The 18159-nt window shown below is 34.9% G+C and overlaps 1 protein-coding gene across 1 annotated transcript in view; it reads right to left on the bottom strand.

Moving 5' to 3' along the window:
• The window catches only part of LOC114053961 (40S ribosomal protein S26-like), an 89483-nt gene extending 73458 nt beyond the window's left edge, over nt 1–16025 (bottom strand). The window contains exon 1 of the mRNA XM_027877087.1: nt 15975–16025. Coding sequence (XP_027732888.1) covers nt 15975–16025 — 51 coding nt within the window. The remainder of the gene's footprint in view (nt 1–15974) is intronic.
• Nucleotides 16026–18159: the final 2134 nt, after the last annotated feature.

Raw genomic sequence — 18159 nt, 5'->3', positions numbered from 1 at the left:
GAATTTTTCCTTTTATTTACCCTAACTTTGTTTCAACTCCATGCTTCCACAAAATTCTGGAAGAATTTTTGTGTAGTGTTGGACTGGGTGGAAAAATTTATAACTGATTCTCTCCCGTTTCCTTCACAATGTTCCTGCTAGAAGAATTTTGGAGCTTCAGTGGGGTGTTTGTGGCAGATCTAGACTTAATTATGTCCTAAACACCATCTTCCCACCATTCCTTTATATGAATTGTTCTTGATATCAGTGTGCCTATGGAGCTGTGTGAGTGTGTGTGTGTGTGTGTGTGTGTGTGTGTGAATAGTTTTCTATATGGACATCAAATGGTCTAGCATTCTTACTATACTCAGCTCTATTTTTTATATTTATAGCACATAAATAAATGAGTGTAGAAATTATTCAAAAGTTTTACAACATTCCACAAAGGCAATGCAATTATTATGACCTTTTAAGGGAGTTTGCACAGCACTTGCTCAATCAATTGTAAGTTACAGTTCCTGAGAGTTTTTGGCACACTGTTGATGTTCCACAGTTAATGTATAGTCTTCCTATGTTTATAGATTTTTTTAGCAATCTAATATGTAAATTATCTGTCTAAAGTATGTTAAAATTAATATCAATTTGAAGAATTTACCAGTATCTGCATCCTTTGGCACTACACATATGATGCTTTCGGTAAGGCAATGGTCTCTTAACTAGTCTTTCCTCCTCATGTCTCTTTCCTACTCCAGCGCATATTCTACACAGCTACCAAAGTTATTTTTCTTAAATTCAGATCTGACCACATCTCACTACTCTAGTGATCAACCACTTCCTGTAGGCTAAAATATAAACTCCTATGCTTTTTAAATCCCTTCTCAACCAGAACCTAATATTTCCAACCTCATAATTTCTATAGCCCTTCATGCAATCTGAGCTTGAACCAAATCTAGATTATCTCTTTGTTTTCACAATTTGTTTTCCATCTCTGTGTCATAATTCCTTGCCTAGTAATAATTTTCTATTTCCTCAGTATTTTGATATCTTTCTCTCTAATATTTCTTGACAATTGGTCTGAGTATCTTCAAAACCGTGATGTCTCCAACATAACTTGTATGAATATGTTTATGTGCATACATGCCTTCTGTTTGTTTGCATTTGTGTATATGTGTTGATGTTTGTGTATATATAGCTGGTCAAATTCAGATATCCTTGCCAACCTCATCCTGTGCATCATTTACATTTCTTCATACAATACACACATACAACACAAGTGTATCTAGTATCATAAATTATGAGTACATAATAAATGCTTAATAATTGTTTCTTTTCTTCTTTTCATCTCTTCAGACTCTGCATGTGATTGGAATTAGTGGAAAAGGAGAAGTACATGTGTACAGCAGTCTGCAACACTGGAACACACTATGCAGAACCTGGTGTGGCACTGAACTCTGTGTGATCTGAGGAAAGTCATTCTACCCCTTTAGACCTCAGTTTCTATGTCTGTTAAATAGACAAAGTGGGATTAGACAATCTCCAAGGCTTCTTCTAGCTTAAATTTGCTTTGATCTATGTTATATGAGCTCAGGAGGGAAGTAAAATTTTAGAGCAAAGTCCCTAGGCCCAGTCACATGTAGCAATGGGCACTTCAAATAGCCACTATAGTCCTTAATCAAAGAACATTCTGCACTCATGCTCTTTGTGAAAGGAGAAGTCAGTCTTGCATTTTTTTTTTCAGCCAGCTCTGTGCACACAGAGAATAATCCACCAGCCAATAGTGACATCTTTGAAAGTGAAGGATAACAATGTAAACAATTTCACAGCTTCTCCAATAATGTCTTCTTGGAGCATGGTCTGTCTTTCATATGCTTACATCTACATTTGAATCCTATTCTAGCATTTCAGCAAGATGTCTATTGCTGGGGAATCTGAACTATAAATTTGCTTTTCTTTATACAAAACACTGATTCTGCTCTGACAACTAGCAAATAGCCCTCTTCAAGCAATACATTTTCTTTTGAATTATATGTAATACCTCTGAGTCCTATGTCCTTTTTTCCCTACAATAAAAATCAGTTTCAAAAAATAAATTGCAATATCCATGGCAAGGATTAGAAAATAAAGAGCTGATATCTCATAAATATTAGTTGTCATATCTATAAAAAAAAAGTTCTTACCCCAGATCACATTTTTAGATATTAACAAAGAAGCACATTTTTTGTCTTTTTGTTTAGGACATTCTGCACTTTATTGTTTCTCCCAAATGAGTTTAAAACTATCTCAAAGGGAACTTATAATACAGATGAATCTAAAGATTCTATAACAAATTTCTAACTAATGTGTTATGGTGTGAATCCAATCCTTGTCTGATGAAATGAATGGCAGAAATATGTGAGTCAAACACAAAAATTCCCATTGTCAATAAAAATAAATGGGGGAGGGGCAGCTAGGTGGCACAGTAGGGGGCAGCTAGGTGGTACAGTGGATAGAGTCCTGGAGTCAGGAGAACCTGAGTTCAAATCCAGCCTCAGACACTTGACATTTACTAGCCATGTGACCCTGGGCAAGTCACTTAATCCCATTGCCTAGCCAATAAATAAATAAATAAAATGGGTTGGATTTTTTTTAATAGAAGGAAGATTTTTTAGAAAATTACAGATAAAGATTATAATAGAATAAGCATTTATTTTCCCTTTGGATATTTCAATTTGTAAAATCTCAATGCACAATGTATTCCATAATTGCACCATTTATCTCAATTAAAGATCAAAGGCATGTATAAAATTAAAATAAAAAAATTCTTTTTTTAATGAAATGTCACTTTAAATGACTACTGAATGTAAAAATAATAGTTAGAAATTTCATTGGAAAAAATGCCAGACTATAAAATAGAAATGGTTTCTTTAGTAGTTTCAATAGAAGAAATGAAAGAAAGTTTCTCAATAGGAACTTCATTTCCATTCCCTATAAATTTGATTTCAAATATCCAGAGAAAAAATGGGAAAATAAATACTAAAATCTTATTCAAAGATTGTATTTTAATATATGATCCCAATGGATTTGATTCCCTTTTTGACAAAATCAAAATTACTTTGGAATGATATTTTACACATAATAATATATTAAGCTAAAATCCTGAGGACAAGTCTTCCAAATCTCTGGAAACATTATACGAATTATTATTGCATTGGTCTAATTCCTATATGCCAAAATGAACATGAACCATGGGAATGGAAAAATATCCTTTTTTAATAGCAGTTTCTCCTTGAGTTGCATTGCCAAGCAGGTCTCAACAGGGTGAGTAGGCAAAACAATTCTGTTGCAATTACCTGCTTAATTTTCACAGAGGAATAACTTGGGGTCACTACAAATGGTTATTTAATGAGAAAGGCTATTGCCTGAAGGTCAATTTTTTTTTCAATTCCCAGAAGTGAAAGTTTTTGAGAATTTTCAAAAGTCCTCAGGGAAATATTTCAAAGGCCTGATACTCTGAACCTTGGCGACTCTGATGGCCAAATATACAAATTTTGTGCAATGCTTTATCTCTCCGGGACCAAATAACTATGCAATTATTTTGTAATTATAAGGCAATCATTTACTTGCAACTATAAGTTCTTCATTTTTATGGTAATTCCAAGTGTAACTACCATATAATTTGTAAGAAAGAACTAGCTGTGCAATTACTCTGTATTAACACAGTAATTACTAAATATGTCTAAGCCGATTTGTAGCTTATGAAATAAAGATTTCAACACCTGCAAACTAAATTACAGAGCAGATTTGCATGCAGTTTTCATGTGGTCTTTGATTAAATAGAGGAGGGCTATTGTTTTAATTTCATCTCATCACTGCATTAAGTTATCAATAGGGTATAGCATATCTTATTTCCTCAGAGTGAATCCCCTTTGCCCCAAACCATGGAAAACTGGACATAACTTTGAGTACATGTGCTTTAGAAAGAAAAAGATCAGTGGCCAATGTAACAGAAAGATGAGCTCAAATTTTTGTGTATGTTGTGATTTATTAACTTTTGTGAATCTTTCTATAACTATTCCTTGAGAAATTGTTAGCAACAACGGTTTTGTACAGCACTTGATAGTGAAAAAAGAAAAGATAATCTGGAATGGTAAATTCCATATATAAATTCTAAGAATACATAAAGTTTCATCCTTACCTGTATCTCTCTGCAAGTGTAATAACTAAAGCTACTAAGAAGGAAAAAGATATTGATTGAAATATTCTTTTCTATTTTCTGCTCAATCAACTATGGGAATTAAAGGGGCATAATGAAGTTTCCAAAAAATTCCTAGCAACACAAAGAATACTCACACAGCCAGGTTATTTGACAAAGTCAATAATTTGTCTCAACCAATTGACAGTAGAAATTCCTCTTGTCTTCATTTGAACTACTTCCTTGATGGGGAAGTCAAGAAAATAAGGTTCTTATGTTTCAGTAGGTCCTTACTTTTTGCCACTTTACTTGAATCTACCATTGAGTGATTTCTACATTCAAAAAAAAAAGATGGGATTATTTTTTCAAAGAAAAAACATCATTCACTTTTATCAAATTGCTGTTGATAAGTGACATTTTATCATTTTGTTTTCAGACTAGTAGCCACTTAAACAATCATGATAAAAAAGAATCAAATGATATAGATGAATGGAAAGTACAGGCTCCTACTCCCTAGTTACTTTTCTATCTCTTCTCCAGAAACGTTCTCAAGCCAGCAAAAAAAGATGGCAACCAGCTTCCTCCTCTGATTGTTGACTTCTTCCCTAGAACCTCCATTTGAAGAAGCACCTATACTTTCTTCAAACCCAGTTCATTCCATGACCTCCTGACTACTTTTCCACCTTTTCTCTACATGGGTGCCTCCCTCTAACACCTACCTTTTAGCTCCCTTTATGTGTTATCTTCTCCCATTAGGATATGAGGTCCTTGATAGCAGAGACTATTTTTTTTTCTTTTTGTAGTATTTGTCTTCCCAAACAAATTGTATATATTGTTACTGTTTTGTCTTAGTAAAGCAATATTACTTTGATTTTTGTTCAACTACTTAAATTGAATTACGAGGGAAAGAAAATGTATGGTTTATTTTGCCTAGAAACATAGTTTACTAAAAGGTACTATTAGTAGACTCACTGCTCAAGTATTGTATCAATGAATTTTCTATACAGCTTTTTGTATACATATATGCTTTATTTATAGTATTTTAGTTAGAAAAACTTTAAAATATATGTATACAAATAGGTATATGTGTCCACTGTGCATTTTGTAGTTGTTTTTAATGGAATTTTGTTCTTAACATTTTTTCCTGGTTTCTGTAGTAATTTTCGTGTGTGTGTGTGTGTGTGTGTGTGTGTGTGTGTGTGTGTGTGTGTACACATTCAGGTTTATGTGTTGCATGGGATCCTTACTCTACTTGGAAGTTTTAGAATATAATAAATAAATTTAATAATAATTATAATATATTTATATATTACATGTCATATATAATATCTATAACATAATTTAATATTGGTAAAATGATGTATATAATATCAACTTTTATATATACACTGAAGGGCAGGAAATTTGATATTTCTTCAAACACCACAGACTAAATAACAGATAAAAAACCCTCAGCCCTCTATTCTACTGAGCCAAGACCAGAAAACAATATGACTCAATACATACTTTATCCTTTTCTCTGTTTCTCCTATAAAAGATATTCTTTTAATCATTCCCCTCTCAACTAGTGCATCATTAATGAAAAACTTTGGATTCTTGTTCCCAGAATGTTAATTCATTTCTGTCTCTAAATTTCCTTCCAATTTTTTTAGCCCTATGGAAACATGTCAATAGATGTTTTCTTTGTTATTTGTATGGTTCTCAAAGAATATGACCTTAAAGAAAAAAAATACTGTCTTTCCCTAAAAAATGAAAACATGTAATAATTTATTCTTCTTTTGTTAAGTTAATTTGTTTACATTTATATTCCCTTAATATGATGAATTTACCTAACAAACACTTTGCTCACCACATTTTTTTTTCTGAAAATAGGTATCACAATCCCCTCTTTGGCAAAAGTATATTTTTTTCATTGATTTTTAAGTTCATCTTTTTCAGGGATGTTCTTTTGAGTTGGAATACTTTCTTCTTTGCTTTTCAAAATATTCAAAATATCATATTCCAAACCTGTCTTTGAATTTTTTTTAACTAAGTTATAACCTATAATTTGGATTGATTCTCTTTTATAGATGAAGTTCATTCTCCTTTAGGCTACCAAATTTTTTTTAATTTTATCTTGAAATTTTGTTTTCTAAATTAAACTTAGGATTTCTCCTTTTTGCATCAGAGTTCCATTAAGCTCTCCAATTCCAATACTTTTAGACAAATTTTCCTTTATGACTTCATGAGGTAAGTCATTCACACTTCTTATTGTTAGAAAATTCCCTGGAAGATGGATAATTCTTAGATTAATTCCTTTTTTAATGGTAATTTTATTTTTTTTTTTGTTTTCAACATTTACTTCCACAAGGTTTGGAATTCCAAATTTTCACCCCACCTCACCCTTCCCCCCACTCCAAGATGGCATGCATTCTGAATACCCTTTCTCCTAGTCTGCCTTCCCTTCTGTCTCTCCCCCACTTCTCTTATCCCCTTCTCCTTCAATTTTCCTGTAGGGCGGGATGTATTTCTGTACCCCATTTCCTGTATTTCTTATTTCCCAGTTGCATGTGAAAATGTTTTTTTTTTGAACATGTGTTTTTAAAACTTTGGGTTCCAAATTTTCTCCCTTCCTCCCTCCCCACCCACCCTCATTGGTAAGTCAAGCAACAAAATACAGGTTATATATGTGCAGTTATGCAAAACACTTCCATAGTAGACATGCTGTGAAAAACTAACTCTATTTCCCTTAATCCTATCCCATCCCCCCATTTATTCTATTCTTTCTTTGGACCTGTCCCTCCTCAGAAGTATTTGCTTCTGATTACCCCCTTTCCCAATCTGCCCTACTCTCTATCAACTCCCTACTCTCTTGTCCCCTCACCCCCCCATTTTCCTGTAGAGTAAGACAGATTTCCATACCCAATTGAGTGTGTATGTTATTCTCTCCTTAAGTCAAATCCAATGAGAATAAGATTCACTCATTCCCTCTTATCTTCCCCCATTTCCCCTCCACTGTAAGAGCCTTTTCTTTTCTGTTTTTTTTTTGTGAGATAATTTACCCCATTCTACCTCTCCCTTTCTCCTTCTCCTAGTATAATCCTCTCTCACCCCTTAATTTTATTCTCCAGATATGACCCCTTCATTTTCAACTCACCCTGTGCCCTCTATCTATCTATCTATCTATCTATCTATATATATATATATATATATATATATATGTACACATAATTTTTCCCCTCCAACTACCCTAATACTGACAAGGTCTCATGAATTATAAATATCATCTTTCCATGCAAGAATTTAAACAGTTCAACCTTAATAAGTCTCTTATGATTTTCTCTTTCCTGTTTACCTCTTCATGTTCCACTTGAGTCTTATATTGCAAAGTCAAATTTTCTATTCAGCTCTGTTCTTTTCATCAAGAATGCTTGAAAGTCCTCTATTTCACTGAATGACCATTTTTTCCCCTGAAGGATTATACTCAATTTTGCTGGGTAGGTGATTCTTGGTTGTCATCTTATCTCCTTTGCCCTCCAGAATATTATATTCCATGCCCTATAGTCCCTTAATGTAGAAGCAGCTAAATCATGTGTTATCCTGATTGTGTTTCCACAATACTTGAATTGTTTCTTTCTGACTGCTTGTAATATTTTCTCCTTGATCAGTGGATTCTTTAAATTTCTATTTTGCCCTCTGGTTCTAAAATATCAGGACAGTTTTCCTGGATAATTTCTTGAAAAATGATGTCTAGGCTCTTTTTTTGATCATAGCTTTCAGATAGTCCAATAATTTAAAACTCTCTCCCCTGGATCTATTTTCCAGGTCAGTTGTTTTTCCAATGAGATATTTCACATTGTTTTCTAATTTTTCATTCTTTTGGATTTGTTTTAACAGTGTCTTGATTTCTCATAAAGTCACTAGCTTCCAATTACTCTATTCTAATTTTTAAGGAAGTATTTTCTTCAGTGAGCTTTTGGACTTCCTTTTCCATTTGGCCAATTTTGCTTTTTAGGGCATTCTTCTCCTCATTGGCTTTTTGGACCTCTTTTGCCATTTGGGTTAGGCTATTTTTTAAGGTGTTATTTTCTTCAGTATTTTTTTGGGTCTCCTTTAGCAAGCTGTTGACTTGTTTTTCATGATTTTCTTACAAAACTCCCAGTTTTTCCTCTACTTCTCAAAATCTTTTTTGAGCTCTTCCAAAGCTTGGGACTGATTCATATTTTTGTTGGAGGCTTTGGATATAGGAACTTTGGCTTCTTTGTCTTCTTCTGGTTTTATGTTTTGATCTTCTTTGTCACCAAAGTAAGATAATATAGTCTGACTCTTTTTGCACTGCTTACTCATGATCCCAGCCAATTACTTGAGTTTTAAACTCTTTGTTAAGGTAAAAGTCTGCTTCCAATGTGGAGAATGTACTGTCCCAAGCTTTAGGGGTTTGTACAGCTGTTTTCAGAGATACTTCTAGGGATTTGAAAACTTTCAGTTCTTCCAAGGTGCTATGATAAGTGGCGAGGTGTTTTCTCTCCACTGCCACAACAAGCTCCACCACACCAGTGCTCCTCCTCACCCCAGGACCACCCCTCAGAACTGTGACCCAGATCCAAGCACTGGTAAAGCAAGAGATTCCTGCCTCAACATTGGCGAAGAGATCCCTGCAATCCCCCTCTGATCAGCCACTTGATTCCCCCTCAATCTGTGGGCCAGAAGCTCAGGAAACAGCCGTGGCCTGGCCTGCACTCGAGACTTGTGGCTGAGACCTAGCTCCTTCTCTCACCGCAGTCACAGACTTTTCCCACTGACCTTCTAAGTTGTCTTTGGCATTGAGAAGTGTGGAAACCACCACAGCTGCCTGTGATTCAGTCCTTTGAGGCCTGCTCCAGGGTCGCTGTGGCCTGCACACCCATGCCGAACTGCACTCCTCTCCCCGCCGGGTGCGATACACCTTTCTGATTAACCATCCAGGCTTTTTGTGGATTCTGCTGCTTTAAAATTTGTTTAGAGCCATTTTTTATAGGTATTTGGAGGGGTTTGGGGAGAGAGCTCAAGCAAGTCACTGCTTTCCCTTCACCATCTTGGCTCTGCCCCCAAACCTTTCTTTTTTCTAGATTAATTCTTCATAGACTTTTTTCAAGCTCTATTACTTTGGCTTACAGAAATTAGAGGCCTTGTCATTTTGATTATCATTTAGTTAATTTTTCTTCTACCTCTGCATTTTTATCTTTCTAAGCTGCCATCTTCCTTTTCTAAACAATCTCCTATTTTTGAAGATTTCCATTATTGTTCTAAATTCTTTACCTTATCTTGTTTTGATATTTAGAGTTTAAATTGTTGTCTTAATTTTTTTCTCCTATTTCTTTTAGATTCTGTACCATTTTGTAGGTTTTGCTGTTGTGCTGTAGTTTCTGGGGTCCCATAATATTAGTTCTATTATTTTTCCTTTCCTCCAGGATTTCTTTGCTATCTAAGTATTTTTTTCCCATTATGTTGATTCTTTCTTTTTTTTTGCTCAAATTTTCCTTTTTTTTAACAGTTACTTTGCTTGATTATCTTTAATTCTTTTTTTTGCTCTTATTTTAACATTATTTTTTTATTTTGAATTCCAAATTTTCTTTCTCCCTCCAGTACCTTCCACATCTATTGAAAAGGTAAGCAATAACTCATTTTATACATTAACTCACAGAAAATATATTTCTTTACTAGGTATATCACACAAAAAGACTGAAAAACAATATGCTTCAATCTGCACTCAGAGTTCATCTGTTTTCTCTCTCTGGAGATTGATAGCATTTTTCATCATGAGTCCTTCAGAATTTACTTGGATCATTATATTGATCAGAGTGGCTAAGTCTTTCACAATTGATCTTTATTGAAATATTGCTGTTACTTTGTGAAAGATTCTCCTAGTTCATCTCACTTTATGCACAATAATAGTCCATCACAATCATATACCATAATTTATTTAGACATTCTCCAATTGATGCAGGTACCCTCCATGTCTAATTCTTTATCACCACAAAAAAGCTGCTATAAACATTTTTGTGTACACACACACACATATTCATATATGACTTTTTCCTCTTTCTTTGAGATACAGACCCAATAGTCATATTACTGGATCAAAAATCAAATTAAAATGTAATAACTACATGGTTATTTTGGTGTTTGCTTTTCTACTGTGCCTATTATCTCATTTAAAAACAGAATTGAATACCATTCATGATTTTTTTTATTCCAAGGCAAGACATTTTTAGACCTCTTACAAATTTTATTATGGTAGGTTTGAGAGGGTTTTATATGTCTCTCTCCTCCACTACTCGCCCCCCCCAGCAAAACCTAGAAGCTTGAATTTCTATACATCATCCTTGCTAGATAATAGAGATGCAGCTAGGTAGTGCAGTGGATAGTTATTACATTTTAATTTAATTTAAATTTGCTTGCATTTTAAACTTTCAGCTGTCACAGCTTTGCAGAGAATCTTCATGCCTTGTCTTCAGCTGATACTTCAAATATTTTCTACCACTGGCAAAATGTAGCCACTCATAATTTATCAAAATGCATTTACTGCATTGGTCAGCCATTACAATTTATAGCAATATTGTCCCAACCAATCAGAGTATCATAATAAGGTACATGATCATTGATTAAAGAATAGGCAAGGAGAGAGAGAGGATGAGAGTGTCACTCTTGTGATATGGTTTATGGTTCTTGGTTTATGGTTATGGTTTATGATATGGTTTATGGTTCTTTTATGAATTCACAAATGGCAATGCCATGATATTATGTGAGCTCTCCTGGCCCCACCACCTTATAATTCCAAGTGACACTAAAAATAGACTAGGCCTTTCACACATGTACAACAAGGCTATCACCATTTTCCCTCAGTAAATCAGGAGTAGGATATTTCAGAGGCTGATTAATTTTGGCCTGACTAGTAACAATTTCTCCCTATGTGCTTTGCTAAGAACATACAGATGGTCCAGTTATTCCTATAATTTTTTCCCTTAGTAAACCAAATGGTCCATTAAGAAAGTTTCCTCATTCTCACTGGATCCACAAGGTTCCAATGAAGTACTATTTTTGTGACCACATTCTTTATTCATAACCAATTCATAATCTAATGGCATCAAAATTAAGAGAAATTACTTTTCTAATAATACAACTGTATCACCCACTGGGTATCAGTTTTCAAAATAACAGCATTTAGAATGATTTTCAAAAATCACAATATGAGAAAAATTTGAAGTCTTACTATAATATAAACAATATTGTGGTTTTCAAAATGTAACATAAGCATTTTGCCAGTCAAAAAAATCAGTTCATTTGAATGTATTTCTGAGTCTTATTACAAAGAAAATAACTTTATCCAACTATCAATTTAGCATTCTATACAAATTGCATTCAAAAACCAGTATTAGGGACAACTAGGTGGATAGAGCACCAGCCCTGGATTCAGGAGGACCTGAGTTCCAATCTGTCCTCAGACACATAACACTTACTATCTGTGTGACCCTGGGCAAGTCACTTAACACCCATTACCCAACAAAAATAAAAAGAAAACAGACTCAAAAACCAGTATAGAGTAATTACACTTAATAATCATAATAGCTAAAACTTAAATAGCACTTACTATGTGCCAGACACTGTGCTAAGTTCTTTACAACTATTTTTTTTATTTCATTGTCACAACAACTCAACAAGGTAGCTGCTATCATTATCCCATTGTACAGACAAGGAAACTGAAGTAGACAGAAATGAAATGTTTTGCTTAGGGTCACATAACTAGTAAGCTTCTAAGACCAAATTTTAACTGAGGTTTTCCCAATTCATTCAGTTTCTAAGTGTTAAAGGAAATCTTGGTTTGGGCCTTTTCCTGGTCAACTTAAGGCAAGCTCAGGAAATAAGACAAAAGGAGTTTATTAGCACAGCAAAGCAACAAGCAGTTGGAATATGGCCTGCCACTTTGTGCTGCTTTTATAGACAGGAGTAAAACAATTTCCATATAGGGGTAAGATAAGCCTGATTGGTAATTTTTTTTCTGTCAATGAGGAGATGGGATAGAGTGCAGGCACTGGAGTCAGGAGAACCTGAGTCCAAATCCAGCCTCAAATACATCTCTAGTTTATAATGCTATAAATTTCTACAGACCATGAAGATTTCCTTTCTTTCTTGTTTTTATTTCTGCAATCTACAATCTGGCCAGGGTTTTGAAGGCAGAGAAAGAAAGTATCTCCCAGTTTTCCTCCTTATCTTTCACTGAAAGTCTAATCAAAAGGTCAATGAGAGTAAGTCCCTGCTCAATTTAGCTAGGAGAGGTATTTTAATTCATTAATCTTTCATTAATTAAGACTTCATTAATCTTTCCCACTCTTCTAAACTCCCTTTCTGCTTGTGTATTCTCCTTCAAAAATCAAAAGTGAGTACAGACCTCATGAACTCTATAGAACTTCTGAAGTGGAAGCGTCAGTCAAGGCCTACTTCACTGCCTGCCAAACACAAGTTTCCCTCACTAATCCATGGTCTTCTCAATCATCTAACCAGGACAAGACAGTTATCTGATAAAATAGTCTGATCCCTTCCCTGTAGGTAATGAGGTTGAACTGGTGACCCTTGCTTTCAAGTACTGTATCACAACTCCACATCCATCAAGATATTGGAAGAACTACTAGACAGTCACAGACCATTTATCATGAGAGGGTTGAGGGAAAGTATAGGAAGAAAAAGAAAAAGAGAGAGGAAAAACTCTCCCAAATGATCATCAGTCCAATTTTAATCAGTTTTTCATCAGCTACTTACCAAGCCCTTTGGTGATCAAGTCAAGAGGATTGCTTATTTTGTAGATCAAGAGAGGCCTAAGCTTCATTCTGACTCCACTGGAGTCTTTCCCTGGACAAGTGCCAGACACTGCCCCTTAATTTTCTGGACACCCAGAGTCCTCAGTCCTAACCCTCCTAATCGTTGGCCTTGACTGTGTTCATCCTGAGCCTTAGTCAACTCACCAGGTTCTCTTTGTGTCTGATTTGATCCCATTTTGGCTGAATCCCACCTGTATTCAATCTTAAAATCAAACAGATTTACTCCAATTCCAACTCAGAAAGCCTTCAGTTTTATTGGAGGAGACCAACGTGGTTTCCCATGCTACGAATTCCAAAACTTGAAATAGTTTTAGAAAGAAATTAATTTGGTCATTCGGTAGAAGATAGAGACAAAAGATGGTATGACTCCCTCAGGAATTATCTTTCTTATTATTATTTATATCTCCAGCACTTAGTGCAGTATCTGGCACAAAGCAGATACTACAATAAATATCTATTGTATTGCATTGTATTGGACATTTATAAGCTGGAGAATGTTTAGAGGAGGTTATCTTTGATGGCAAGAGGATTAGAAATTCTGCTATATAGGGACTGGTAGAAGGAATGTTCAAGGATATTCAGCCTATAGCAGAGAAGATATAATGATACATAAACATGATAAATAGCTAAGCATTTGAAGGATCATCATATGAAAGAGGGATTAAATTTATTAGCTTGTCCCAAGAGGCCAAAGTAAGATCAGTAATCAGAAAGTACAGAGAAGACAAGTTTTGTTTAATTGAAAAAAAAATTCCTAAACATTAGAGGTATGCAAAAGTGAAATGATTTGCTTTGGAAGATGGTTGGATTTACCTCACTAGAGAGATTCAGTGAAAGACAAGAGGAACAAATCACCAATGTAAAGGTGATGTTTTTTGTTTATGTTTCTAATTAATTAATTTTTAGTTTTCTACATTCACTTCTATAAAATTTTAAGTTTTAAATTTTCTCCCCTTACCTCCCCTCCCTTCTCTTCACGATGGCATGCAATCTTATATAGGCTTTACATATATATTCATATTAAACATATTTTCATATTAATCATGTTGTAAAGAAGGATTAGAACCAAGGGGAGGAACCATGAGAAAGAAGAAACAAAACCAAAAGAGATAGAGAGAGAGCAAATAGTATCCTTTAATCTGCATTCAGACTCCATAGTTCTTTTCCTATAATTCAAAATATTTTTTTCGTTAAAGGAAACAGCTCTAAGATCTTGAGCCTAAAGCAGTTTAAATTGTATCTTTGATACATTTGATAGCCTTTGTTGCTATCAACAAAGTTCATCCTTTCCCCAAAATCAGAGAAACATTAGAAAATTGTATACTGGTGGTCAGTTCTGATTCTTTTGGTTTTAATTTTCACTTTAGCAATTTATTTTTACTTTAAACATTAAAAATTCATTTTAAATCCTGGACTTATAATTTGAATAAATATATCTATTTTATTCAATAAAAATATAATTTGCATAGCAACATCACATACTTCTTTCTTTTTACTTAAATATACCCATTTTCAACTGAAATTAGATTAAAGTTTTGTGCTCCTAAACTTCAGAGAGAGCCTATATGAAGATATATATATAAATATATATATATATATATATATATATATATAAAGATATGTGTGTATATATATAATGGGACTTGTGAGAAATAGAATTTTTCATTTTTCTTAAGATCAAATGACAAGTGTCATTTTTTTTAGAAAATAACAGAATAAAGCAGTATTTTGAAAAAAAAATGAGTAAACTAGGTTTCTTTTTGTTTTTGTTTTGTTTTGTTTTAGTTGACTTAGTATCCACAACCAGGGATACTGAAGATATTTCTACAAAGAAAGAAAACTTCACATTTGACAAAAGTGAAATATTTGTATTTTTGTATGCCTTCTATACTTTCTTTGGAGATAAAAACAATTCAACTTTTTCCAACAAAATTTATTTCACAAATATTGTTGTACCAGTTTCTAGCAATTGTGGCTTGATTTTTTTTTTCATAAAATAGGGCCCTTCTGCATTTGTGGTCATTTCTGTCTCAGCACTTAGTATTATCTTCGCTACCCACAGCAAAAGCTTGATAAATGTTCCTGATTGACTTTGCCTTGCTTTTCTGTTTAGAACAGGCTTCCTACTCATACCTCTAGCAGAGATTACATTGACTAAAATGCTAACAAACATTTCCATTTTGTGACTAAATCCTTGGTTGAAATTAGAGGTTCTGAATAGCTTAATCAACATATGTATGGAGAAGGAACTCTGGCATACACATTACCTTATTTTCCATTGCTCATATTCCATTTGTGTGTCACCACAATCACAAACTTTGTGGAGCTAAAGATAATACATTGGCAATGAAAAGTGCAGCTAGCAGATATGGCAGTACACAGTGCTGTGTCATGCCTTAGGATGAATTGAAATACCTACATAAGCTGACTTAATGATTAATGGAAGCATCACTCCACCAGTGACTGCCTATAGTGATTGGAGCTTAAATTTGGGGTGTTTTAAGTTGCTTGTCCGTACACTAATATTAATAATGAATTTTAATGTTAGTCTCTGCAGGAAGGTGACAGTTCTGGTTTGGTTGCCACTTACTTTGATATACAAGCATGTAAGGGGGGGAGGGGGAAGCAAGCAACAGAGATGCATTCTAGAGATCATTTTACTCTCACTACAAAATGTAGCCCCACTGATGGTCAATAGTTGTGCTCAGTCTTGGCTAATCCCATAACCATAGATTTTTCTGCTTTGAGGACCATTTTCCTACTTCTGCTTGTCATAACTCCAGCCATGCTTCACTTCACTCAAATTCTGACTGTCATGACTTCTCCTCCTCCTCTATCTTGTAATCTTCTTTCATACCCTGAAGGTAATGCCACCCTGAGGACTTATTCTCATGATTGGTGATAGGCTGCCCAGACTAGTATTTCAGGAGGGGCTCTGGTAATGCTTCCTTTCACTCATACCAGCTCTCCAGGCTGCTCTTCCTCCTTACCTGCCACCTTGTCTCCATGCAGGTATGTCCACCACATTTTCTAGCTGCCATTCACGTATTGTCTTTCCCTGTTAGAATGTAAACTCCATATGAATAGGAACTGCCTTGCTTGTTGTATTTCTATCCCTCAGTACTTAATACAGTACCTAACATATAAGGACTTAATAATGCTCTATCATCTATCTCTTTATCTATTTATCTTTTAATGCCTGTCTGTGTAGATGATTCTCAGAAATCAATAGCTATAACGTATTAATTAGATAAGCCTTATGTTTTTTCCTACCCACTCTGCTTACATGTATCATACAGCCCACCGTACAACAAATATTTAGTTGTTCCATCTATCCCCTGAATATTTCTAATCTAGTGGAACAAAGGAGAGCTGTAGCATGGTAGATCTTCATTGATCATATGGAGCTGTCATCAAAATATGTTACTACTTCAGCAATATACTCTCCCATGCTGTGACGGAGGGGATGCCAAGAAAAAAAGAGTAAAAGCATAGATCAAGGAAACCTGTGCATTTGCAAGAGTCTAGCATCAGTGGAATGATGTAAACATGGTATAAAACTCCGAAAACTAGGGGAACAAAGAGCTGTCCAAAGTTACATGAAACAAACAAAAAAAAAAACATCTGGAAATGGTAACCAGAGTCTCAGCCCATGGTCTATGGTAGGAGTTATAGGAACTTAAATATATGCCTCCATAGGTGCTTTTGGATATACTGCAAAGCATAGAATTAAGTGAATTGACACTTTGTCTGTTCTTTTAGGTGTCCAGTGAATTATAAAGACAAATCAGCTTGTGGTTCAGCTGAGTGGTGTAGCAAATAAAGCAAGAGGTCTGAAGTCAGGAAGATCTAAGTTCATATCCATCTTCAGACCTTGCTAGCTATGTGACCCTGGGCAAGCTACTTAACTCTGTTTACCTTAGTTTCCTCAACTGTAAAATGAGCATAATACCAGCACCTACCTCTCAGGGTTGTTGTGAGGAACAAATGAGATAATATTTATAAAAAATTGAGCACAGTGACTGGCACATTTCTCTGCTTTCTAATTGTCTCAACTTTTTTGTCTATTCATAACCTTCAGTAAGCTAGTTAGCTTACATACTTTATGATCTCAAATTTCCCCTGTTCTAGCATTATGGATTTCCCTTTTCCCTCAATACATGAACAACTTTTAATGTGTTATTCATAGCAAGAAGCTAGGAAGGGAAAAAAAAAGCTTCTCATATATGCAGCTACTATCTAATACACACTAAAAATGAGTTAACTAACATTCAGGAAATAGGATTAGATGAAAAAATGGTACAATCACTATTAATGTTATTTTGAATTATGCCTAATGTCAGCAAAACATACAGATTCTCACCTAGGTGGGAAATATCTGACTCATGATTAGATAGTAAAGAAAACATGCCTTTTGTTGCAGGATGCAAAGTCGTTGCTCTATTTAATGTAGTGAACAAGAAGCAAAGAAGAGAAAGAAACAAGTAGAATTTAGCTCAAGTCTGAAACAAGCTCCTAGTTTAAAAACTGCCGTTGCCAGGCAGACTCCACGGGGGCCTCTCGCGGATGTTCCAGGTCATTCTCTAGCAGTGGCTCATTGAGGGGTGCCCAGACAAAGGGAGAAAAACAGCATTAATGCTTCTACCTCCTGCCTGGCTGGAAATTACTCATAGTGAAGGCTGAGCTGGGAAGAGCTTTTAAAAGCATCTGTTCAACCAAGCTGGTGGAAAGTTGTACAGGCTTTCCATGGACTCAAAGTGAGCTTTCTTTCCCCAACCTACTTCTAATATCAGATCTAGCATATGGTTTCAAAAGCTCCTGACTTCTCACCAGCTCAGAGCTGAAGAGGCCTTCAACCTGTTCCTGGATATTCTCTCATTTAACATCTTAATCCTAACAAATCTTACCTTTTATTGATCTCTGCATTTTTTTTCATTCAATTAAGGCATTGCATAGGACTGCTCTGCTTGAGCAGAAATGTTTGCCACTGCCGTCCAGACCTAATGCAGCCTATAATTACAGGAAGCTTGGAACAGAGTACAGTGGTCATCATGGGCACTAGGGAATTCCTAAAGACTTTATGTTCCCTGTCAGAGCTAAGATAAATGGAGCATCCCCAACTTGCTGTTTACTCTTCCAAGCCTTTCTCAGATATTAATGCTAGTTTTTGTTGTT

This window comes from Vombatus ursinus, unplaced genomic scaffold (genome assembly GCF_900497805.2).
Source record: "Vombatus ursinus unplaced genomic scaffold, bare-nosed wombat genome assembly UNPS02014812.1, whole genome shotgun sequence".
Taxonomy (NCBI): Eukaryota; Metazoa; Chordata; class Mammalia; order Diprotodontia; family Vombatidae; genus Vombatus; species Vombatus ursinus.
The sequence above is the reverse complement of the archived record's forward strand: the minus strand, read 5'-3'. Positions and strand labels throughout refer to the sequence as shown.